Consider the following 26269-nt stretch of genomic DNA (forward strand, 5'->3'; position numbering starts at 1 on the left):
TTTTTTTACAAGGAGACAGAGCATCATCAAGGTAGTAAACACGCTGACTTAAAATCTAGAGTATATGGAGGCCTGATGGTGTCATTTCCACAAAGTATGGAGGAAGGACTTCACTTCTAACCTGAGACTTGATCATCCTACTTTTGCTTGAGTGGCACTTTGCCTTAGGGTTCGCTTCACATGTGTTTTATTATTTTTCATGAAAATTGTTCTGGTTTGGTTAAAATACAGTGTGATTTTTGCCTATATTCAGGAGCAGTCACTCTAGAAGTCAGTCGATTAACTTCAGTGTAATTCCATACCTGTCACTGTTTTCTCCTTATCCTCCTGATTAGTGCAGTCTTATGCAAATATGTGCATTTCTGACTATAGGAAATACATCTATAGGGGCTCCTGTCCTGCTCAAAGCTCTGGCTTCGTACTCTGTCTTGGTACTGTTTTGGACAGGTCCCACCTCCTGCTCTGCCCCCTTACATTGCCCCAGGATTTCCCCTGCCAGAGCCGGGCTTTTTTTCCTTTGCCTGTCTTTCAGCCCATGAGCTGCTGGAACGCTGCTTGTTAATCCTGTCGATAGAATGCGCGGCTGTGCTGTCAGAGGCAATTAGCATGGAACTTACTTGATAGAACTGAAGTTTCTTGGCACAGCATTGTGATTAAAGTAGCTGTAACCTGGTGTCAAAGGTGGAGAGAGAGAAGGAGCAGGACTGTACCACTCTCCATGCCAGCACAGTTTCAAACGCCACTTGCCCTTTAATTCGGCAAGAAGCAGCACCTGCATCCTTTCCTTTCTAATCCAGCACCCGCACATCCCAAAAAGTAGTCTTGGGTTCTATTTGAATGACTGATGCGTTTAAGTAGGTCCGACTCAACAGCAATAAATATGGGAGGAGTTGCCTTGCTGTTTGACTTCTGAGAGAGTGTATGGCAGGAAGTGTCCTGTGAAAGCTCTGTTTTTCCATAAACCAGAAGAGGGCGGTGGAAGCTAACAAAAAAGTAGAATCCTGCATTCACTGTCATAAAAACCATAAGGTACACAGTGCCCGTTTTCTGAAATTGTGTTTCAGTAGTACGGGAAATAAAAGTTTCTTTAATGACTTAGTCTTAAGTCTTCCAGACAAGACAGAAATCACTGTTACGGAAAGGATTTATTGTCCAGTGCATTGGAGGAGCAAAGTACCTCCCACCGTATGTGAAGATCAGGTTCATGACCACTTGAGGAACCTGAGCATACATGAGTCTATGGGACCTGATGAGATATGTCCCAGAGCCCTGAGGGAATTGGCTGATGTAGTTGCCAAGCCACTCTCCATGATATTTGAGAAGTCATGGTAATCAGGTTAAGTCCCTCGTGGCTGGAAAAAGGGAAACATCACACCCATTTTTAAAAAGCATAGAAAGGAGGACCCTGGGAACTACTGACCTGTCAGGTGCACCTCTGTGCCTGGGACGATCATGGAACAAATCCTCCTAGAAGCTGTGCTAAGGCACATGGAGGACAAGGAGGTGATGCAAGACAGCCAGCACAGCTTCACCAAGGGCAAGTCCTGCCTGAGCAACCTAGTGGCATTCTACAATGCAGTAACTATATCAGTGGAAAAGAGAAGCGGTATGGATGTCATCTATCTGGACTTCTGTAAAGCTTTTGACACGATCCCCCACAACATCCTCCTCTCTAAATCTGAGATATGGATTTGATGGGTGGACTTTTCAGTGCATGAGGAGCTGGCTGATGATCACATCCAGAGGGTAGTGATCAATGGCTCAATGTCTGGATGGACGCTGGTGACAAGTGGTGCCCCTCAGGGGTCTGTACTGGGACCAGTACTGTTTAATATCTTCATCAGTGGCATAGACAGTGGGATCAAGTGCACCCTCAGCAAGTTTGCAGATGACACCAAGCTGAGTGATGCAGTTGACATGCCTGAGGGACATGATGCCATCCAGAGGGACTTGGACAAGCTCAAGACGTGGGCCCAATGATGCCATCCAGAGGGACTTGGACAAGCTCAAGACGTGGGCCCAATGATGCCATCCAGAGGGACTTGGACAAGCTCAAGACGTGGGCCCAGGTGAACCTCGTGAGGTTCAACAAGACCAAGTGCAAGGTCCTGCACCTGGGTCAGGGCAACCCCTGGTACCAATACAGGCTGGAGGATGAAGGAATTGAAAGCAGCCCTGCAGAGAAGCACTGGGGATACCAGTGGATGAAAGATGGACATGAGCCAGCAATATGCGCTTGCAGCCCAGAATTCCAATCCTATCTTGGGCTGCATTAAAAGGAGCATGACCAGCAGGTCAAGAGAGGTGATTCTGCCCCTCTATTCTGCTCTGGTGAGACCCCACCTGGAGTCCTGCATCCAGCTCAGGTGTCCTCAGCACGGGAAAGACATGGACCTGTTGGAGAGGGGCGAGAGGAGGACACCAAAGTGATCAGATGTCTGGAACACCTCTGCTATGAGGACAGGCTGGGAGTGTTGGGGTTGTTCAGCCTGGAGAAGGCTCCAGGGAGACCTAATTGAAGCTTTTCAGTACTTCCAAGGGGCTTATAAGAAAGACGGGGACAGACTGTTTAGCAGGGCCTGTTGCAATAGGACAAGGGGTAATGGTTTTGAACTAAAGGAGGGGAGATTCAGGCTAGACATGAGGAAGGAATTTTTTACAATGGAGGTGGTGAAATACTGGAAGTTTGCCCAGAGAGGTGGTAGATGCCCCATCCCTGGAGACATTCAAGGCCGGGCTGGACAGGGCTCTGAGCAACGTGATCTAGGCCGCAATAAGGTCTCCCCAGAGCTCATTGCAGGGGTTTTGGACTAGATGACCTCTAAAGGTCCTTTCTAACCCAAACCATTATTTGATTCTATGATTGTCAAACACTATCATCCCAACATCTGCCACTGGGGATGCAGCCTGACAGGCTAATTTATCAGCACAGGTGATGAAAGGTGGAGGGGTTTCTGACAGCAGTGCAGTTAGTCTGACTTCAAACAAAAGTGTTTGGCTTTTAGAGCCTTCACTGTCTGAAGCAAGTTTGCAGTTTCTATCAAACTTTTAATTGGGTGAAGGAAGGAGGAAAAGTTCCTTAGAGAAAAATACCCTGAGTAGTGTTTATTGTGATAACCTTTGGACGGCATTTCAGTAGCCATGGAGACAGCTGTGTCAGGACACACTTCATATCAAGGCCCACATTAACCACTTTTTGCCAGATTTGCTGGCCAGTAGTGGCTACTATCAGAAGCAAGATGTTCCTGTGCTCCTAGCAGGGCAAGACATTTTATCTCAGTAAGACATTTCCCTCGTCAGTTCCCAAATCATCAGAGTCCATGGGACTGCTGTGTCAGAACCCAGCATTGTGGTTGGGTCCATGAACTAATGTCCTGGCAGCCCTGCCTACTCCTGCCTCACTCCAGACCATCACACCAATGTTCCTGAAATACCCTCAGTACTGAACTGGGAGCTCATGCATTAGCACCTCCATACTTAAGTCAGGCTGATCTCTTACTGCCCTGCCTTTACTCTCCTTTGATCTACCACTGATACCAGCCTTAAACCCTAACTCGGATGTTCATCCAAGCCAATTCCAAGCTACAAGAAGTGTCTTTTCCTGGGCTTTGTACCCAGGCAGCAGTCACCTTGAGCCACCTTCAGATCCCTCCTCAAGACTAATTTTTACCCTGAGGTCACCAAGTCTAGCCAGCCATGAACTTCAAATGGAGGAGATAGTTGTGTGTGTGTGTGTGCCCATGCATGCACAATTTCTGTCTGGCTTCTTTCTGTCTAATCCCTTGGGTCACTCTCTACCTGTTGACATTCAGAGAGCAGTGACCATAGACTAGATCCTCCAGATGATGTGCTCCAGAGCTTTATGCAGCACTGGACCACTGCAGCCCAGCGACAAGGGGAGGAGCTTTCCAGGAGTGGGAGCGGAGGCTATGCGTGGGTGGGAATGGCCTTTCTTTGTCCTGCTAGAGGTTGCTGACCATTTCTCTAAAACCAGTCTGCATCCACTTACTGGAGTGCAGCCAGCAAAACTTGGATCAAAATCCTAGACTTCCAGATTTGACAGCTTTGACTCAAGTAACTTGAGAAGCACCAAGAAAAGCATTTCATTGTGGCACAGCTCTCATGGACTGCTCAGTACATCAGCGCTGGGGAGCAAGCAAGCAGCAAGCCCTTTCAGCAGTAAGTGGCTTTAATCTCAAAGATTTGCCTCTAGCAGTGGACTTCAGCAGAAGTCCCAAAGTGTCCCATGAACCAATTTTCAGCCCTAGTCTCTAGTCTGTCTCTTCACTCCTGCCTTCTCCAGAATAAGCTGGATGGATAGATCCAGCCTGCATCAGTAGGTCAGGGATGTTGTTCTGCCGTTACTCTGCGTCTTCACTTCCCAAAGGCATTACTGTCTATGTGAATCTGTCTACGCAGTTTTCCTTTGCACCACACACACCTCTGTGGGGAGCTTCCTTCTCACACACCACAGTTGAGAGGGTTCTTTAATTTTGTAATTTACTTAGTGTGCTTAAAAGCAACCTGAAAATAAACTTAATTGGACTCTTGGGAAGAAGGGAGTAGGAAGAGGAAAGTCCTGGAAGCAGAGGAAGAAGTTCAATTGTGTCATCTTCATGGCTTTTATTTAGCAGTTCCAGGCTTGCATTTGATATATCTGCGTTAACTTGAGGTGGAATGGTCTGATTATGAGACCTCAGCCACAAAGCAGATCCAGTGCCTGGCATCAGGAGGTTGTATGGTTTCATAACACTTGTACTTTCACATTTTGGCAAAAAAATCCCCACGATCTCACAATCTGTGACAAAGCCCAAGTCTTGTCCAGCCCTAGCAGAATATACACAGTCTTCAACTATGATTCTTGCACAAGGTGAGTAGAAAGCTGAAAGTTTCACACAAACAAACACATGCATACATGTATGAGTACACAGTCATATAATCACTGATTCCAGTAAAGCTGCACCAATTTACTCCTGGTGGGAAAGAGCTTTATGCCTGTTCTGACTGCTGTCATCTGTTACTTTCAAATCTGGTTTTCATCTTTTTAAGAATGAGGACAATGGATATGTTTCCTTCTTCCAAAACAGGATAATGGAAGGTCAGTGAAGAAGAACGTAGGTATTGTTTGATAAATAAAAAAGTTACATAGATTTGACATAGCAGGAAAATATATGTCAGTTTAGAGGGAATTTCTATAATGTACTTTAACACACAACTACTACGCATGGAAATACCACTTCCAATATTTACTGTTATATCTCCACCTTTTAAAAGTTGCATTCAGGGCTGAAATATCAGTATGTCACACAGGTAGCAGATATCACAAATTATGTCAATGGTAAACCAATATATTATATTATTTAGGGTTTTATATGGAAACACAAAGCCAAGGGGAATAAACCAGCAATTCCAATTATAGGTGAACAGGAACATGGTTTAGAGCAGAGGGATCGTGAGGTGCTTTCTGGCATTCTTCTTATTGATGAGGAAAATGATTCTCTGGCTTTGCAGACCTGAGAGTCTCATGTTTGAACTGCTGGTGCTGAAATCTTCCTGAAAAACTTTTGCATGGCCTTTGAAAAGTCCTGCTCTGCAATATGTGCCAAGCAACTTCAATGACTTAACACATTTGATTTTCAAATATTTGACTGAGGGATCCTAGATGGAAGTTTGACCCTGCTAATATTCGCAATGTGCCTTGTTCTAGTTGCTAGTGAATTTGCACTCTCACATACAGCAACAGATGCAAGAGAAGAAGATGGAGTTCTTCCCAAGACTTTCTGGTTCTGCATACTCATTTGGAAATCAATTTAATGCATTTTAATTGCCTCTTTTTCTCCTTGGTTTTCTCTTTACAGCCACACACCAGCAAAAAATAGTAAGGTAGAGTCTAGCCAGGCAGGCTGCTAATGAGGAAGCTTCACTCAAGAAGATTTTAATTTTCAGCATTTGTTCTTCAAGATAGCTATTTCAGCATGCAGGGATGTCACAAAACAGAAATGCCACCTGGATTGGAACAAAGGCATTGGGCTCATACATCATTTTGCTATGTGAAAAACCAAACACTTACATCCTTGACCATACTTTAGGAGTCTGGCAATCCATTTCAGGATGCTGGTCCCCTCAGCCAAATCATCCCTATAAAGAAAACACCCATTGTGCTTGAAATATGGTGTGAAAAGAATGAGGGAGATAAAATTTAAAGAGTTAAAAGCCCAATCTCTTGCCAACCTGTCATGACTCCCCTGGTAGAGAGAAACTTCTGTCTCTGCCAAGCTGATGGAAGGTTTTCTCAGAAACCCCTCATCCATGGGACGTCTCTGTGAGAAACAGGATTTAGCCGAGGTCCTCAGCATCCCTGGGCAGCCAGAGCAGGCAGGGTTGCATGAGGAGGGACTGGGATTTAGGATCAAAGCCAGCCCACCCCTGAGATGCCCCCGACTGTGCAGCCAGTGCGGTTCGGCCGTGACCTGGGTGGCTCTGAATGCTGTATCTGAGACCTGCCACTGCTGTTGCAGTATTACACGGCAGGCAGCTGGAGACATCTGCATTCAGCATCTCCATCGTAACCCTTCCTTTCCAATAGCACACACTTTCCTATCATTTCATCTTTTAGGCTGAAAAGCTCCAGGTTTCATCCCTGTCCAAAGCCACTGTTTTTGGAAAGACTAAACAGCTCGATGTTCAGTGAAAATAAGAGAGTGTATTGCTTTACACCATCATGCTGTAATTTGTCACTACCTACTTTACATGAAATGTAAAGGATGGTCCTCAATAGTGCATAGCCACAAGTGAGTGTATAAAACCTTGGCACCTCATTTCCTCACCTGGAAAATATTTCCTTTCTCCCTCAAAACCTCTCATCCCCTGGGTTGTCCTATCATGCTGAAAGCACTGGGGAAAGGGGGAGCTTGGACTGGTGTTTGCAAACATCTGGCACAAGGGACCATTGCCACTAGAGTAGTCCAAATCCTATTCATAAAGTTTGTGAGGGTGAACCCAGAAAAGTTTAAAGCAATAATTTTGTGTTTGCTGGAGTTTAACAAGGTTACTGACTGTGCATCAGAAAATGAGGTCAGTAAAAAGTGTACAAGTATTTGAGTATTGACATTAGAAGGATAAACTTGGGTTAGAGAACTGCAGTAAATAGGACCATGCACACGAAGAGAGCTAACAGGCCAGATCTCCTGGGGCTCGGTGCTGGGACTTGTTCTGTTTAAGAGTTCTGCAGAAATGAGCCTGAGATTGGCGCAAGCTGCTGGGTGTCCAGACGTGGATGACATCATGATAGGAGGGGAGTCTGCTGATAAATTTCAGGAATGCACCAGACTACAGGAGGATTTGGAGACGCTGGGGAAACAGGCTAATACAAAGGAATTCAATATTACACAATGGACGGTTATTCATTTAGGGAGAACCCATAGCACATTTAAATGCAAGTTTAATGAACTAGAGCAGGAGGAAACTAATAAAGAAATAGATTCGGGCTGGTTCTAAGGAGTGGTAGGGATAGCAGCAGCCTGACAAGTAAATAATTTTGCAGCTGAGATTTTGGAAAAGAGGGCTCGTGCTGCAGCTGAGGAGTCCAGGACTCCACATCAGGTCGCTCATTTCATGTGCCAACAAGGATGGTCTCGGCATTGAACTTGGAGACCAAAACAGGCCAGTGCTTGATTACAGGGAAAAAAGGTTACCACTACCGGATCTGCTCTGTGCGTCAGAACGTGGAGCCTCAGACCCAAAAGGAGATGCTACTCAAGCACATACCTTTGGCAGAGACAACTAAGGATGTTTGGGCCCCCAGAGCACTTGGTTGTGACCACAGCTCAATAACACTTGCTGCTTTTGGTGTAAATCAGATCGGTCTAAGTGTCCTCTGGCTGCAGAGGGAGATGTACTCAGGGACCAAATACCAGCAGAGGGGAGAGGACAAGAAGGAGTTACAGAGGCCTGGCACTAAAAGTGGATTTTCCAGGGGATATGGAGCTTACAGGCTTGTCAAGAAGGAAAGGAGCCCCTTTTGCAGTGGAAGACTCACATGCAGCCTTTCCTAATTCCCGACCACCACAGGCTCAGCCGCTGGTCCTTGGGACCTCATGTCCATCCTCCTGGGTCACTGTTTCCACAAAGCCTCTGCAGCAACCCTGCTCCTACAGATGAAACACAGACATCTGGAAAACAAGCTACTTTGCACTGCCTGAAAATGAAGGTGCGATCCCGCACCTCAGAGGATGGATGAGGTGAAAGCTGCCATGTAGGAACTGATACCTACCACAGGTTCCAGTCTCCCGCAGATATCGTAAATCTGACATTTCCCTGCCCCTGGAGAAGGGTCAGCTTTGCTGCCAGCTTGAGTCCCTGGGTACCCAACCACCCTTTCCTTCATTAAGGACTTTCGAGTGAGTCAAAAAACTTGTTACCACACTCTGTACTGGGAAAGTCTGGAACATGTGAAATATTTCCAGACCTAAAATACATTGTGTGGTAGAAAACTTTGTCACTGCACCTTTGCAAGTCTGTCTATACTGCACAAGTATAAAAATCACCAGTTGTTTAGTATTATTTTACATAGAGAGTGTTACACCTGCTCTAAGTTTTTAACTGCCTGCTGTATTGCATGTTTCATCAGTAGTGTACAGAAAAAAATGCAGAGTATCAGTATTTTCACTCTTGACAGTTGTTTCAGCATTGGAAGTGCCTGAATCACCATGGAGGGACCCCAGGATCACACAACAGAGCCAGGATTCAGCCCATTGCCAGCACCCACCTCCGCCCGAATCAGCCGCTGAGAGGAGATGCTGCACGTTAACCTCAGGCAGCAGCGAGGGGTGCACCCAGAGCAGAAAGCACGTACCAGTCAAGTTTGTAGAAGGGGCAAAACCACAGCAAAACAAAGCAGCACCGACACAGCATGTATCATTGTGAAATTATTTCTCTGAACTAACATCTCGGTTTAATTCAGTCGCAGCTTTCTCTATATGGGTCTGGTGTGGCTGTCTGATGTCTGTCTTGATTTTAAAAAGTCGGTGTCTGGGCAAGTGACTGTAGCTCCAAAAAGGTTTAAGGTCCTTTGCCTGCAGTCCCTGGCTGTGTTCCTAAATAGCCATTTAAAAGGAGTCCACTAAATCAAAAGCCAGGTAAATCAAAAGAGATCTCAACGTCATAATGAGGCCGGTTATAAGGTAAATTACGACATTATTCAAGCACACAAAATTCCTCCTCTGGCATTTGTCCTGCTAAGTGCAATGCACCTTAAAACTGGTAAAATGATTTCTGGCAGCCTGTGAAAGAGTCCGTGTGGGGGATGGGAGGCTGATCCCAGCCCGTGCCTTTGCACCAGCTTCTGACTTTGGGGACTTCAGGCAGCAGCTGGCTGCTGCTTTGGTGTGCTCGGTGCTTGAAAGGTTCATGGATGTGTGTTCAAAATGTTGCAGTGCCAGCCACGAAACTGGCCATGTGCTCTCTCACTTTCCAGCAAATCTTGTTACAATTTTCAAAGGAGAGGATTTGAAAGGCTTTAATTAGAGACTTCGTTAAGGAGGCTAGAGACTTATAAATCTTTTGTTACAATGAGTGAAATTCTGAACAGATGCTGATGCTTTTGAAGCTGCCAAGACCCAAAGGATGAGAGCACAAACCCCAAGGAGATGGCCATTATTATATGTATTAGATATAAAATGCTATAAGGATATAAGGGCAAGGAACCCAAAACAGAACGAAATTTCTGTGCAGAGCATGGGTGAAGTTTTCTGATCCATATCTTGGGTTATGGCATTCTATGCATTTATTGTAAGAAAATATTTTATATTGTTGAACATTGGAGAGAGACATGTCCCCCCTGCCCTGCTTTCAAAACACTTTTGTGCAGATGAAGCTGAAAGATTCTCATTTTACAGGACACCACACAGGAAAAGAATTGCCCTAAGTCTTGCAAACATGTCAGAGTAGAAGTCAGGAAGAGCAGCCCTGCCTGTCTGTTGTGCCGTGCTACTAACTTGCATACTCTGGTGAGGAGATAACTAGGGCATTTTGGTTGAATTAGGGGTTCCCTGAGAAATACGGTAGCTACTGTGTACAAAGCTCCATGCGAACCATCCCTCCCAGTCTGCTGATGCCCAAAGGAGAGAAAAGCAAAATGCAGAAGGGAATACACACATTCACACAACTTAATATAGGGTGAGACTAATCTAGTAAGCATGAATCAGACTCTTATGTGATTAAAACATCCTGCATAAATACTCTGCAGGTTTGGGGGTGTTTTTTTTAAAGGATAGCATGACATCTACATGCAAGAACTGAGGACAGAGCGCAAATTCACAACTTTGCTCGCGAAGATAAGCAAAAGGGGTAAAAACCAAGCAAACTGTCCATTCAAGCTTGCATCATTTGGCTCCTTTCTGCAGCAGAGAAGCAGTGTGTGTGGTTTGGAGAATGAGCATGTCGGACAGCCAAGCTGCCACAGGCAGCTCCAGCATTGGAGGGGTGCAGCCCAGTACAAGTTAATTGCTCTCAGGGCAGTGGAAAATCCATGGGAACCCAGAAAGGCAATGTCGTAAGAGACAGGCTCCATGGCCTGCTCTATTCCCCGCTGTATTTCATTATCTTCTTCCCAAACTCTCACCCCAGTTTGGCTGCTTCCAGCAAAGGAGAGCTGTGCCACACCACCTCCCACAAACATCTCCTCAGCACACAAACACATGGACAAGTTTCTCTGCCTGACCCAGTCCACACAAGCCACCATATCAGCCGAAGTGGAAAGGTAGAGTGAGGCAGACTAACTCTCCCTAGCAATTAACCTAATTACTGGCTAAACGCAGCAAGCGCTTTGTTTTCGAGCACAGCTGCCTCTGCCGCAGTGCAAGGGAAGGGGAGTGCTGTCTTGCCCCCTCCCCCTTGCTGTGGGATGCGAGGATCTGTCTGTGGCAGAGATGGACCGTGATAAAACAGAGCCCAGCGGAAGCTGGGCAAGGCTGGCTGCACGCTGGTGAAGGGGGATGAGACACAGCTCAGCACAGCACCAGTGGGAAGGGAGGGTTTCTTTCTGGGATACACACTTGCTCAGCCCTGTGTATCCTGCCTGCTGAAATCCCACCAGATCAGCGGTGGCCAGTGAGAGACCAGCCCTGTGCATAGGGAGTGAGCCCTGTGTCTGGTCTTAGCGTCTGAACTGCCATGCGGTGATTCCCGCATGGGGAGGAGAGGAGTGATGGGGAGCGAGGCAGCGGGAACAGTCACATCTCTCCGTTGCACACTGCCAGCCTCTCCCTGCGCATTGACTGCAGCGGGCAGCACTGTCACCCTGTGGCCTAGGGGACTGTTGGAGAGGAAGCTATATGCAGAGACCTGCCTCTTTGATCTTGCACCTGGGAGGTGAGGAAGTCCTACAGAAGATCGAGCCGTGCCTCAATAGGCAAGGGGGATCCCGTTTCAGGTCCCTGCTGACCCAGCACCGGAGGTCATTGTAAAGTGCTCCAAATACTCAAAGATATATTTTTTCTTTTTGTTTTCCTCTTTTTTTTTTTTCTTCCGTGGAAAGAGTTGTAGGTTTGTGCGTTAGAAAGTACAAATTAATTAAAACCAATTGTAGCTATAGCAATTACGGGTAAAGTTTAGCCAGTAGATGCAGGAAAGGGAAGCAAACAATGAAGGGGCTTGCACACCTCGGCAGCAGCGCAGAAGAAAGGACTTGGCATCTGGGAAGTGCCTTTTAAAAACGGGCAACAGCCGTCTAAAAATAGGGTTGTTTTCTGTACTAAGCTCCTTTTAACTTCGTTAGTCATCACCAGCTCCCAAAATAAGCTCCGTGTAACAGTCTCTCCTAGTAGCGGCTGTAAACAAACTTGGGGAGGCGCAGGGGAAAGGGAAGAGGGGCAGCGGGCGGAGGCGGGACGGCGGCGGGCGGCCCCGGGGCGGCAGCGCGGGGCGGCGGGGGCGGCAGAGTCGGGGCCGGGACCGGAGCGGAGGGGCCGGCCAGGGGGCGGGGGGCGGCCGCGGGCCCCGCGCTGCGCCGCCGCCGCTGGCTGCCTGCGCTGGCTGGCGGGGCCTTGGAGCGGAGCCACGGTGGTCCGGGCAACGGCATTAAACAGGAGGAAACAGACGGGGGATTCCGTCATTCCAGCGGGGAGCGGGGGGGCGGGCAGGAAAGGAGAGTCCCGCCGAGGGGAGAGCGGCTCCCGCCCGCCCGCCCCGCGCTTCGCCCACGCTCCGGCCTCCCGGGAAGGCGCCGGGATCTCCCCCGTGTCCCCTGCCCCCGTCGGGCAGCTCCGGCAGTCGCCCAGGCCCATGCGGGATCGCGGGCACACGGCCCCCGCGCTGCCCCCGCCCCGCCGGCAGCACCGAACGCCACCGCGCCGCACCGGGGCCGCGCCGTCGAGGGGGGGCGCTGCGGCACCGCCTCCGCGCCCGCCCCGCTCCACAGCGCCCCCTGGCGGAGCCCCGGCGCGGCGGCGGCCCCGCCAGGCCCGCTTCAGCACCCTCGGCTGCACCGCACCTCTGTGCGTGCGGGGGGCGCCGCTTTCGCCACGTCCAGGCGACCCACCCCGGTGCCTGAGGAGAGATCTCAAGGTTGGGGACGATGCCGCTGTGGAGTCTGAGGGGTTTTCCCTCTTTTTTCCCATTCAGGTTTCCTTGAAAGAAAAACGTCCCCCTTTTTGTTTTGGTTTTGTTTTTTCCCCGCCCGAAGGGACGGCTGGATCCGGGGCGAAAAATTGGGCTGTGCTCCTCGCCGGGCGCGCTTTTTGGCGGGGACCGCCTTCCAGCATGATTTAGTGGAAGAGCTCGCCCCGAAGAATCTGCCGCGGCCTCCTGTATCCCAGAAGCAGACAGGATTTCGTTTATATTGGGTTTATTTTCAACCACATATGGGTGTCATGCACTAGATTTATGATTTTTTTTTTCTTCATACACCAGATACGCTCAAAACCACCCCAACGCTCCGCACACCGCCGTCCAATTCCAACAGGAAAGTATGGTCCCGTCCTGCCAGCTGGGGGGACAGCGGGAGGACGAAGGGGGAGCGCGGGACGAAGGCAACTGGGCTCCAAGCGGCGGAGAAGGGGACGGCGCGGCCCCCACCCGGGAGGCTCCTGCCTGTGCCAAAGTGTCACGGCCGCGTCGGGGGCCGGGCCATGGCATCCCTGAGGTGGAAGGAGGAGTTGCTGTGGATTAGAAACCTCTCCTTCCCCCCGCTACGAGATACAACTGTGTTGCTGAGATGTTTACAGAATAATAATAAATAAAATAATAATAATAAATCTGGAGCAACTGAAACCGAGTCTACCAGGTCTGTTAGTAATTTAGCAGAATGGGATTTTCCTTTCTCTCGCCTGCCAGTTGATGCTCTTTTCCAAATTTCCACAGCGGGGGAAGCCTGCGATTTTTTACATAATGATTTCAGCATGCGAGGCTGCCTCTCTTTTTTTTTTTTTTTTCCCCCTCTTCGCCTGCGTCCCTCTCTCCCGCCTCCACTCCCTCCCCTCCTTCACTTCGCTAACCCGGCGGGCCGCCTGTCCCCTCAGGCATCCGGCTCCCGCAGGTTGTGGGGACCCCGCAGGCGGCAACGCGGACGGGCTGAGCGGCCGCCGTGCCCCGGGAGGGGCGGGAGGGCCGCACGGCGGCCGGGGCCCGTCGGTGCCCGCCGGTGCCCGCCTCCCGCTGGCCACCCGCCGGCGGCGGGGCCGGAGCCCGGCTGACATCACGGGGCCGGGGCGGGGAGAGGGGCCGGGAGGGGAAGGGAGGTGGGGGGGTGTTTTCCAGCTTTAAAAAGGCGGCGCCGGGCCCGCAGCCCTGCGTCAGAGCGAGACTTCCCAGCTCCGCACACTCCCTCGCCCCCGTAGTCCGCTTGCAGCACCCGGCGGGCGGGCAGCGCCCGCCGCCCCGTCCCGCCGCCGCGGCGCGGGCAGTGCCTCCGAAGTCCCCACGCACACCCGCCCTCCTCTCCATGCCCCGGCCCCGAGGGGGCGGCGGCGGCGAGCTTCTGTGCCTCCGCGGGCGCGGCTACCACGCCGGGGGCGGTGCGACCCCGGCCCCCGGGGCGTGAAGGCGGGCGAGGGGCGCGGGGTAGGAGGCGAGGGGCCGGCAGCGGCCCGGGGCGCGGCGTCGGGGCTCCGCCGCCCCGCCGGGTGGATGCCAAGCGCTGCCCCGCCGGCCGCCGCCGCGCCGCCGTCGCAGGACCCAGCCAGCGGGAGAGAGAGGCCGGCGGCGGCCCCACAGCGCGGCGCCCGCCCGCTCGGCAGCACCATGAAGGCGGCGGAGGAAGGTAACGAGTGGCTCTACGGGCGGCACTGCGGGCGGGCGGGCGGGCGGGCGGGTGGCGGTGTCTCTTGGTGTTTCCCCGCAGCGGCACCGAGTTTTGCCGGCGGCCGCTTGCCAATAGGTGTCTCCTTCGCCTTTCGCACGGCGCCACCTCGGCCGCGCCGCCGCACCCGGTCGCCTCCCGCCGGGCCTGGGCCCGCTCCCGCTCCCGGTGCCGGTCCGGCCCGGCGGGACAGCGAGGAGGCGGCGCTGCATCGCTCCTCGCCGACAACGCGTGGCTGCGAGGGCGTCTCGGGTCCGGCCCGGGGAAACACTGCGAAGCGGTTCGGGGATTCCCTCCCTAGACTTGGGTTTGGTTTTGAGGAGGTCAGAATACACCCAGTAATTGCAGCCATCCCTCGCTTTTGGGAAAATGAGAGAGCCTCCTAAAAAAGCGGGTCCCGGCCAGGGCCATGCAGCGTACCAGCGGCCAGGCCTTCCTGGCGCACCGAAACAGACGGGCACCCCGGGGGTGTGGGCTCTCAGCCGCCGCCGGTCCGGCTGCGGGAAACCGCTTGCCCGGCGACCCCGGCTCTCTGTCGAGTTTTCTTTCGATGCCCCTTAGTAACCTTGCTGTGAAAAGTGCGGGGAAAGCACAGAGGCCAAGTTTCTAGAGAAAGATCGTGGGCGCGGGGCTTGGGAAGCGCTTTGCTGGTAGCTGCTCTTACGGACTGAACTTGGTCCTGCCAGGGGCAGCGTTTGGCTGGAGCCAGGACCGGCTTCAGCCTCTCCTGTGCCAGTCGGCACATTTTTCTCCCCCCGAGCATCGTTACCCAGCACCGCTCTTCTCGCTGGCGAAACTTTCGCACCTCGTTTTCCCAGCCAGCGCCTGTCGGCACGGCCGCTCCGCCTCGCCCCGGGAGCGGCACCCCGCAGCCGGCAGCCGGGCATCACCTCCGCGCGACAGCAGGTGCGGGGCGGCTCCCGGCTTCCCGCTGCGGGCTTGGGGGCAGCCCTCGGCCGTGCTTTACCCCCGCGGCTGCTCCCGGGCTCCCGAGTTTCCTTCCGATCTGGTGGTACCGCCGCTTTGCTGCTGCTGCGGCTGAAACGGCCTACCGTGCTCAGGCAGCGCACGGGGAGCCCGCACATGTTAGAAAGTTGTGAAAAAGTGGAGGTGGCGTCGAGTCCACGTCCGTCGTGTTTATTCTGCAGCGTGGGCGAACCGGGCTTCCTTCTCCGGGTTTGTCCCAGGAAAGCTGGACGGGCCCTCAAGACCTTTCTTTTTTTTTTTTTTTTTTTTTTTTTTAATACAGATGTTTTCACTCCAGGGTTTCATTTCAGTTGACAGGATCCTGCCAATGCGAAAGCTGCAAGCGCAACTGTGACGGCGGATCCGCTCTTGAAACATGCGAGAGCCTTTTTGGATGAAAGCTAATTACGGTTTTATTTAATAGCATTGGCTTGCGTGCCTTTCGCACTCTCGGACCTCCGAGGGCTGCACGCACAGCGTTTCCAGCGCTCTGGGCTTCAAGGGCATCGAATGCGCCAACTTGTAAAAATTACACCCAGAGGCTGCTGACACAAAAAGCGTACTGGAGCCTCTTGTAAAAAAAAAAAATCTCCCTTCTTTATTTCCGTGGTATTTCTGATACTTTTGTTAAAATGTCGCCATCCCTCATCAATAGTTCTCTTCCCTGTTCATGTATTTTGTAAGGGACTAAGAAAATGAGGCCAGCCAAAAAGTGTGACCCAATCCAGCAAACACGTAGGGGAGCCCTGCAAGTCAGGATTGTTGCCTTCAAATTAAGATGCCCCTTGATTGGCAAACAACGACAATCGAAGAAAAAAAACCTCTTTCTTCTTTAGTCTGGGAAGAAACTCTTGCGAAGTGACCCGGTGTGAGGACCCCGTTTTTTTGGGGGGTCGTAGCGAGATGCAGAGTCCTTTGCCTCAGAAATTAACTGTGTGTTAAGTCCAAGAACAAGTTAAATTCTCTTTCAGGCTGCGGTGCTGCAGCTATAGCAGCGCGTTTGGTGGGACCTTTGTCGGACTTGCGCTGCGACCAGGGGAGTTGGGACAACTCAGGTTAACTTCAGGGAGAGGCTTGGTCGCCAGCGGTTGGGCTGGAGGGTCGGTCGGTGGGTAGCGCAAAGGCGCCTGGCAGCACGGGGGTGGCCTCGCCGGGACACATCGCTCTCCCCGCCCCCCCGCTCGTTTCACTCTCCCCAGTTTAATGGCACTGTTACAAACTGGATTATTAACTAGCATGACACTGTTATTCCGTCCCCAACATGTGGCATCAATTCGGTTTTACCTTTCCGTAGTCCATCTTTCCTCTTTCTCCAATCGAAATACTTAATTGACAGCACTAATCTTTTTAGCACTGGCAAATCAAACGGTCTGTAAATACTTTGAGACAATTCACCCATCCTGCAGGTAACGGATGTACCTGAGAGGAGTGAGAGCAGCGGTACTTGGGAGGGCCTCCTCGCCTCCCTGCTCGGGCGTCCCGGCAGGAGATGGGGAGCAGTCAATAGCCCGGCGTGGAGGGGCGGCAAGGGGGTGAGCCCGGTAAAATCGGGGGGCTGCGCTGCGGGCCAGGGCAAAGCAGCTGTCCCGCCTGTAGTAGGCCCTGGGCAGGGGGTGGGAGGCGCGGCAGACCCCGCTGTCGGGGCAAGGGCTGCGGGACGTGCAAGGGTAAGGCGGGACGCTCGTCCCTGCAGCGCGGCCCCACTCCCTGGCTGAGTCGGGTCGCCTCTGGCCTGCTCCGGCATCCCGGAGCGAGCAGGGCCCCGGCAGGCCGGCAGCCGCGGGCGGAGGGGTCGCGCTGCTGCCAAGGCCTTTTGCACAGTCGGGTGACTCAGCCTCGGCACTTTAGGGAGAGGCTGAGAGCAGAGGACAGAGGGCAGCCCCACAGCGGCAGGACGGGGGCTGCCTCACCCCGTCCCCTCCAGGGCCGCCCGCTGGCAGCACCCCGGGGCCGAAGGGTCCTGCTTGCCCTGGGGCTGCCCCGCCGCCCCGGGGATGCCGGTGTCCGCCGCCTCCTGCCAGAGACAAGACTGCAGCGCGGTTCGTCCCGGCGAGGGGGGAAAAAAGCCTAACGGGCTCTGATGGAAGAAAAATGTGTTTTCCTGGCACTTTGTAACGGAGATTTCAGCCATAAGCCTGGAAAATGGTATTCCCCGCGTTTATAAGGGAACACCATTTCCATAACCGCTTTAAAAAACTATTCCTTTTGAAGTCCGGCCTGAAGCTCGGGGAGCTCAAGAGTCGAGGCGAGCAGAGCTGCAGGGGCAGGGAGCTCCTTTGCGTGGCGGAGACTTTCGAACGGGACGGTGCAATCTGACAGAAGTGCATTTCTAAACAGAAAAAATATTCTAATTCGTTTTTTCCCTCATTGATTTTTAACTCGTACAAGCGGGAAAGGCGTCAGCCCGGGGGAAAGCCGTGCCTGCCCTGACACCCCGCCATCTCGCACCGTCGCCGGGGCCCTTTGCAAGCGGTCTCCGGTGCGCGGCCTCGGCCCGAGACCTTTCCCTCCCCGGCGCACGGCGGCAGCCGGTAACATTACGAGTCCCGCTTCAGTGCGCTTTTTATAGCAGTTGGCACTAGTGGGTGCTGCAACTAAGTAAAATAAATAATAAATAAATGAAAGTGAAGCCTTCTGGCTCGGAGACGCGGCACGGTGGGGAACCTCGGAGGAAGCCTTAGCGGCCCTCAGCGAAGAGGGGGACACGCTAGTGTCCCAGCCGGGCGGGCAGAGCCCACCTCGCCCCCGAAGCCACCCAGCCGAGGAGTGAAAGCGCCGCTCCTACCCCTCGCTGCCCCAATCCGTTTGTCGGGAGCCCGACACCTGCGGCAGTTAGTTACGGCCGGGCGGGAGCAGGTGAAGTCCCGCTGCCCGGCTACCCCCGGCTTCCCCATCCGCCCCCGTGGAGCCGGCGAGGGGACAGGGATCTGGGATCCCCCCCGGTGTCGGGCTCTCCGCGCGAAGATCGCAGGCGGGGGCTCGGAGGTAATCCCCACGGCGCGCAGGTTGCGCTGCAGGGACAGAGCCCCGGCGGGGGGTGGTGCGGGGGGGGGTGGGCCGGGCACCGCGGTTGTTTGCATCGACCCGGAAACATCAAGAGCGGGAGGGAGGGCGGATCAGAGGAGGTGGCGGCGGCGGCAGCGAGATAGGCCGCCCGTCGGGGCCGGGGTCACGTTACCGCCCGCATCGGCCGCCGTCCTGCGCCTTGCCGGGGCTTGCGCGCAGCCCGCCGCCACCGCGGGGGAGCTCGGCCCGGCTCGCCGGCAGCAGGTGTCCCGGCACAAAGGGGCGGGCTCGACGGGGCGGGCCGGGGGCTGCGCCGCCGCCGCCTGGGTGCCGGAACGTGGCGGGGGTCGCGGCGGGCGGCGGGAGCCATGACGGGCGTGGAGGCCGAGCAGGAGTTTGACTTCGATTTCCTCTTCGAGTTCAAGCACAGCGATGAGGGCGGCGGTGGAGGTGGGTCGCGGCGGGGCGTCCCGGACACCTCCGGGAGTGCTGGCGGAGGGATGCTGCGGGGAGCCCTCCCCTGCGTAGCGTGCTCGGGAGGGGGGAAGTTTATTCTTCCCCAGGAGGGACGCGGCCGCGGGCGTTGGGGCGCGGGACGGCGGCCCGGCCCCGGGAGGCGCCTGTCGTCTCCGCCACGCCGGCAAGCGGCGAGAGGGGCCGCGGCGGCTGGGAGAGAAATCCTGCGCCGGCGCTCTCCCCCACCGTGCCCTTGCAGCACCCGGGCGAGCCTGCAAGGGGAGACGACTCGGGGGGCAGCCGGTGTCTAATCTTTGGAACTTGGGGCTTGTTTGAGCTGTTCAAACCCCCACGTTGCATGGTTGCCCCACCTGCCAGCGGCCTACGACCGATCGAGCTGTCCTCACAGGCTGCGCGCTGCGGACGGGGCGACCCCCTCGCACAGCCCTCACCGCCCCTAGAGGGGGTGGAGGTGGGAATCTGGGTCTTCCCATTACAGAGACGGGCCGCTTCAAAAGCCACTTCTGCCCCGCTTCGCTTTCTCCTGTGAACTGGAGATAGTTAGGCTCAGGGTTTAGGTTGAAGGTCATCCAATAAATAAAAATAACGGGCCTGAGTTTATCATGGGTCACACCGTTCCCAACTCTGGTGTCTCGGTCCGCTTGTTTTTTTCGTTGTTGTTGTTTGGGGGTTTTGTTTTGTTTTTTGTTTGTTGGATATTTTTTAATGACTTTTAGCCATACTTGAGGTGGAAATGAGGCAAACAAGTCTGGAATTGACACAGGGATAGAGAAAGTTGTCGTTTCCTGATATGAAGTTGACTTCTGTGGTGTCAGTACTAACTGGTAACGATAAAAAACTCTTACACAAGTAGATGGTTTAACGCAGCCTCAGAGTAAGGCTGTTCCTGTGTCTGCGCTTCATCTCTTGCCCTTAAATTGAGGCCAGTTCCCAAATGCTAGAATGCAGGTGAAGGCATAGTGCTCCCCTTCGTAACGCTCCCCACTTGCTCAGCTCTCTGACTCATTGTCAGTTCCCAAGTAGTTGTTAGGAGGTTCTCAGTTTTTAGAAAAATGTGGTTTTAAGAGTTTCACACCAAGCTTTTCAGATGAGTGTCCTAGTAATTAGCTGGAAAGTGGAGGGACCTAAGGAAATTAAATGGCAAAGTCTTAGTGAGAAAAGTTCCTGAATCCATTAGACAATGTTGGAAGCATGAATTCAAACACAGACCTAGATGCGTCTTCATCTTTAGAAATGTAACATAGCCCTCACCTTCTCTGAAGGCCCTCTGAACTGCAGGTGTTCAGCATTCCTATTTAAATAATGTAAATAAAAACTGATACCATCAGTGCCTTGCAACATCAGCCTATTAAGGATAGAAAGAAATAAAAGGTTTGGTCTCTGAAATTTAACTAGAGAAAAAAAGTCTGATTTTTTTTTATATTGTCACAGAATGAAATGTAATATGTGAAGATGCGCTCACAAATCAAGAGATCCATTTTCTTGTCCTAGTTATACTTAATAGAAGTGTGGATTTGTTGGAACAGAATGGTTGTAGACCTGCACTGGTTTATGTGATACCAGGGTTTGGTTCCAGATATTAAAATACACTATTGAAAGTTTCTTGGTGGTAAGTGCACTGGTCCTGGGAGCCTCTACAGATCATGGTTGTGACAGCAACGTCATGTTAAAGTGTTACCTTCCTTTCGTCCCTATCAGCACTGGCAAAATACCCCACACAGCTGCATTATGTGATGCAGTTTCATGCCTTCGTAGCCACCTCCATCTCCCATCCCTCCAGACTGGGATTTTATTTTTACATGTCTAATTCACTCTGGTGAGGAAAATGTCAGCATGTTACGAATGCTGACTATGTATGTGCATTTGATAAATTTTGTAAATATGGAAGCTGTGGAGAAGAATGTGCATTTTCAGAAATTGTAGCTGGTGGTTTTTACCTCACAAACCAAGGACTAGGTCCTGTTCCTAGTTTTGGCTTTTGGGGCTTCTATAGTTTAGTGGGCATACTTTCTACACACTGTCTAAAAATTTAAAATACCTAAATATATTTCGTAGGCTTTGGATCTTGCTTCTTTCAGTTTTGAATACCATTGTGTGAGAAGTTGTGTGACATGATATTTTTTTTGGCCTTTTAAAAGCTGACTTTAAAAAAATAGGTATAATAGTTCTAAAAGAGGCTATTCCTTGCCATGTGCATTAGGGGAGCTTGTTGCTTGAAGCACTTAAGACTGTCTTTTAATTTTAGTTTATTTTTTTTTAAGCTGGCTTCCAAAGGCTAGTCCAAGCCTTTATCTTGCCTGCTTGGCCTGGGCTGCAGATCTCCAGCAAACTTCAATGTTTAAATTTCACCTTAGTCACGCATTAGATTTTAACAGAACTGTTGCGTTCATGGTACTTTTCATGCAGATAGTAATTATCCCTGCTGTCTTGTTCGTTTACCTATTTATTTTTAATAAAAGATCTAAAGGCACTGATTCTGCAGTCAGCAGATACCACTGCCGCACCCCATCCGTGAAGCCCACCTGGGGGGTGCAGAGCCAGGACAGCTTGTGGAGCCCGCCATCCCCTGCCCAGGGCGTCCAGCTGCGTGGTGGGGACCAGCTGGAGGTGGTGCCCAGCTGTGCTGTGTCACCACTGCCATCCATCTACACGCTGGGCTGGGAGGCTGTGGAAGGGCCTGTGGCTTGTACATGGGAGAAGAGCCTCGCCAGTGTCCCGGCAGCGATGCGATGCCAGGGACATCAGCTTGCTCTGGAGCTGGAGGAGGCAGTGAAGGGGTTGAGGCTGCCTTGGAGGCACTGCTCAGACCCTTTCTCTGAGCTAATTTCTGAAATGGAGAAGGTCTTACCACTTTGGGGCTTTTTCCATGAAGAGAGAGAAGGAAGTGGTGGTGGTTGCGGTGACTGTGAGCGGTGCTGCCATGTGGCAAGGCAGCAACAAAAGGGGACTTATTTTGGAAGGAGGGGACTGATTCTCCAGGCAGATCTATGCCTCGCTGTGACCACTGCAATTGGATTATCCTTGTCAAAGTAGCCTCTCTTTCTCCATAGTTCCTGCCTGCCTGGTTGTTTGAATAGTGCGTGAAGCTGCAGCATGTTTTGACTAATCCAGTTTTATTTGTGGCACGCCCCAGTGTAATTTAATGACCCTTCTTCAGTAAATGGCCTCTCTCTGAAGGCAGGCTAGAGAGTGAGTTAAAAAGGTGGTGTTGCTCATCCTTCCTGACTGTTACCTGACATGACATACATCAGATGGAACATCGCAGAGTTGCTGTGAAACTGCGACAGCACATTCATTTTTCCTTAGTACCATTTGCCTTGGAGTCGTTTCCAGTGAGAAGGGCGAGCATGGGATTGCCAGAGGATGACACCAGAGAGGGTTGCGCTGATAAAAGAAAGAGAGTAGCTGCTGCGCTGGGTTACTGGCTTGGAGGGCTCATTTGCATCTGCAGTGCTCCCGGGGAGCGGGTCCTGTTGGGAATAACAGCTGCAGTAATTAGTAAAGCTTTTCCATAACTCCCTAGGGAAGGTGGGCAAGGCTGACCACGTAGGGAGCTTGTCTCCTGGGATGGAATGGGACAAGCTCCCTTTGTGGACCCGCCGTGTCTGGGGAAGATTTCCCCCTGTCCTACAGGAAAGTGCTGCTGCCGTAACAAACCTCAGGGAAGGCTGATGCACTGTGTGCACAGCTTGGGGCTGGAGCTGGGTGTGTTTCCAGTATGCTGAGAGGAACCTGTAGAACTGCATCACCCAGGCTCAAAGTTTAGTGGCAGTTGTCCCTGATAGAAAGGTTTTGCTGTCTTGTTCCAGTACAGCAAGGGATACAGGTGTTGGGGCTCTGGCTGGTGTGTGCTGGTGATGCAGAGCCTCCAGACTTCAGAAAGCACTGGGGCAATCACTTCTGATCCTGCTGCCCTCCTGCTGCTGAAGGCTGTCCATCTCCGTGTATGCAGCCCATCAGTGTCACTGGGTGGCAAAGAGAGACCCACACGTGGCCCTGGGACAGAGGAGCAGAGCTGAAGGGGTCCCTCCAGCAGGCTGACAGTGGGGTGAGGCAGAAACTAGCTTTGCGATGCTGGTCCTCTGCAGAGATGGAGATGTGCAGAGGGCAGGTTGTTCCCCTGCGCTGGGTCAGGGAGCTCATTGGTGCAAGTCTGTGATGTCATCTGTCACCCTCCAGGTTTTTAACACTATAGTTTAGCTCTGCTATTGCTTTTATACACCCGGAGCTGTTAAGCGGTTAGACCATTGGCCAGGTTCTTGCTGCTGGCAGCAATCAACATGGCACATGCAATAACCAGCAATTGCAGTGGAATTTCAGCTGTCATGGAGTAGTGAGACATCCATGTTTATCTTTCACCTGGCCTCTGCCAGTTAGGCTGGAGGATAAGTGGTCCCAGAAACCAGAGCAGGTCAATAGATCTGTCTCATTCCAAAATCCTAGTTAACTGGAACCAGTTGGAAACTTGCTGTAATGGAAATTTCAGTTGTGTGTAATTTTTTAACAGAACACAGTTGATCATGTTCTTCACTTTAGTCTGCCTCCACTTTTGTTTTTTTTTTGTCGTGTGTTTTTTGTGTATTCCAACTTTTCAAGAAGGGAATCGGGCTCACTTACGTAAAAACACATCTCCAGGGCAGCACCGCAGCCTCTGAATGCTGAAGCACTGTTGTTTGAAGACTCAATTTTTTGCTCTGAAGGTTTCCATAAGGAGAGTGTCCTTGAGACAAACTCAGTCCAAGCACACCCCCCTCCCAAGATAGGTTGTCTTGTGCTGCTCAGTTAGTAACATTTTCAAGGATGCGAGTCTGCAGCCTCTACCCTAGCGCAGCATTCCTGTGGGCTGGGTTGTTAAGGGGTGCTGTGCTGTGTGTTGTGTCATGTGCCTCCACTCCAGCTCAGTATTTTACTAAGTGATTATATTCGTTCAGCACTTCATATCATTCTTTTTTGTTTGTTTGTTTTTTCCAGAACACTATAATTATACATCTTCAAATGTAAATGCTGGCTTGCCTCTAAGTGTGGCACATTCCTCATTGTCAACTCCATGTCATGGCCTTCAGACATCAAATCCCGTCATTTCAGTAGTCCCATCAACAAACCATCCTTCCGGATATGGAGGACACATGGACAGCGGGGCCTCTGAGTATTACCTGCCTCCAAACATTAGACCTAATGGAGCTCCAGCACTGGAGAGCCCTAGAATTGAGATTACTTCTTACATGGGACTTCATCATAACAACAACCAGTTTTTCCACGATGAGGTTGAGGAAGCCATCCCAAACGCCAAGCGGTCGCCTTCCACTGCCACTTTGAACTTACCAAACATCGAGGCGTACAGAGACCCATCCTGCCTGAGCCCAGCAAGTAGCTTGTCTTCCAGAAGCTGCAACTCTGAAGCGTCTTCCTACGAGTCTAACTACTCGTATCCGTACACTTCACCCCAGACCTCTCCATGGCAGTCCCCATGTGTGTCTCCGAAGACCACTGACACAGAGGAGGGCTACCAGCGCAGCATGGTGGCCTGCACTTTGCTCAGCTCCCCAAGGCACTCCCCATCAACATCTCCCAGGACGAGCATCACGGAGGAGAACTGGCTGGGGGCTCGCAGCTCCAGGCCTCCGTCTCCCTGCAACAAGAGAAAGTACAGCCTCAATGACCGGCAGACCTCCTCCTACTCCCCGCACCACTCCCCCACGCCCTCTCCACAAAACTCGCCGCGGGTGAGTGTCACGGATGAGACATGGCTGGGGAACACCAACCAGTACACCAGCTCTGCCATTGTCGCCGCCATCAATGCCCTCACCACTGACAGCACCATAGATATGAATGATGGGATTCCCATCAAGTCAAGGAAGACCGCCATTGACCACACCCCGTCCATGACTCTCAAAACTGAACCAGCTGGCGAGGATCACAGGACCATATCGCCAACTGCCGATTTGTCACCGGAAGACTTCTCCAGTTTTCAGCACATTAGGAAAGGAAACTTCTGCGAGCAGTACCTGTCCGTGCCACAGCATCCCTACCAGTGGGCCAAACCAAAGTCTCTGTCTCCGACATCCTACATGAGGTAAGGGACCCCGACTTAGAAGACAATCCTGCTAATATCTTTATTACATGCTTTTTTCTCTCCTTCCCCTTGTCATCTCTGCTTCTCACCAAATCTGCTAATCCACTCATTCCACTTTGCTGTTTCTTGTGACAATGCCTCCATTGTTGGTGTGGCATGACCACAAGTAAGGCCTTGAAGGGTTAAAAAGTCTGTCCTGGGAGTCATCTATGCGTGGGTTGTAACTGCTTATCTGCTTTCCAGGGACAAGCCCCAGCCTGGGCAATCTGGAAATGGGGTATTGAGAAGCTTGTCAGGCAGCAGGACAATTTGGTACCATCAAACCTGTGGCTTTACTTAAATAGTTCATCGTGTGTTAATGTGTTTTTGTTGCGGGACTAAGATATGTTCCTATTATTGTGGCTGTTACATGGCCTTTTACATTTACGCTTTATAGACAGTGAATAGAAAGAGAATAGGAATAGGGTTCTTTTGTGCATTATTTCAGCTTTTACTTTGCTTCATCTGAAAGCTTCTTACCAGTCTTCTTTTCCTATCTGCATTGGACAGTGATTTTCTTTTTTCCCACTTCCCCACCATTTTTATGTTTAAAGAAGAAAACCTTATTTGTCAGATGACAATATACTGGTCACATTTATTTATCACAACAGGACTCCAGCTAGGAAGCACCACAGAATAGCCAGAATTTGAGTTACATCCATTGCTTTCTCTTTCAATCTCAATTATGGTCTTTATTCTAAAGGCTGTATATGCAGTGGCACATGGTGCAGGAAAAGAGTTTGGCTTTCCAAAAGTTTGCAGGCTGATACCAGTCCCTGGTTGTGATGGCCGTCCCCTGGCCCCCTTCCTCCCAAACACTTCTAGGTTCTTGCTTTTAACAGCAAAGCTGTCTCTCTCAAAATGAAAGATGTGAACGAATAGCTGAAATGTTTTAGTTAGTGATAACTCCTTGGCTCTCAACCTTGCTGGTCTCATTTTTCTCCAGCCAGCACCTCTCTGCTGCAGGCTGTCTCCCGAAACTGAGACTGAGCGGTCCATGGCCGTTTGTGTTACAGCGTGTAGTGCTGTGGTCCCTTTCCTCATCATTCTCCTCCTCCTCCTCCTCCTGTCAGCATTGCCCAAGCTACTTGCAGGACCCTGGCTCAATTCGGTGCTGGGAATGCAGCAACCCCTTTGGGTCTGGCCAAGCCGCCCAGAGGCGCTCGCTGCCTTTTGGAGCTGGAATAGAGATGTTTAACATCAGGCAAATCATTCAGAGCCTTCCTACGTATTTAAAAAAAGCCTTTTATGTTCTCCCAGTGAAGTGCCAATAGCCCAGAGAGGCCGGCCGTGGGCTTTTGCATTGGGGAAACGATTTTTTTGCCAAAGACTTCAAGGGCAATAATAGGACAGTTTGACCAAACAGGCTTTTATCTTTCTGTTGCAGTGAGTGGCCTGTGGGCACTTTGCTG

The 26269-nt window shown here is 51.8% G+C and overlaps 1 protein-coding gene and 1 long non-coding RNA gene across 6 annotated transcripts in view; both read left to right on the plus strand.

Annotated features, from left to right (window-relative positions):
• The first annotated feature begins 12452 nt into the window (after positions 1-12452).
• On the plus strand, positions 12453-13269 carry LOC135986179 (uncharacterized). The gene is made up of 2 exons (XR_010605856.1): positions 12453-12564; positions 12910-13269. It is a non-coding gene; the product is annotated as an uncharacterized LOC135986179 (long non-coding RNA).
• Positions 13270-13805: 536 nt separating this feature from the next.
• Positions 13806-26269, plus strand: part of NFATC1 (nuclear factor of activated T cells 1) — a 115987-nt gene continuing 103523 nt past the window's right edge. For 4 of the 5 annotated variants that reach the window (XM_065628664.1, XM_065628666.1, XM_065628668.1 and 1 more), the window contains exons 1-2: positions 13806-14257; positions 23717-24818. In XM_065628664.1, the coding sequence (XP_065484736.1) occupies positions 14125-14257; positions 23717-24818 (1235 nt within the window). In that variant the 5' untranslated portion in view covers positions 13806-14124. Of the gene's footprint in view, positions 14258-18532; positions 18719-23716; positions 24819-26269 lie in introns of those variants that run through there. The other variant, XM_065628665.1, reaches the window with a different exon arrangement.

Source organism: Caloenas nicobarica, chromosome 2, assembly GCF_036013445.1.
Source record: "Caloenas nicobarica isolate bCalNic1 chromosome 2, bCalNic1.hap1, whole genome shotgun sequence".
NCBI lineage: Eukaryota > Metazoa > Chordata > Aves > Columbiformes > Columbidae > Caloenas > Caloenas nicobarica.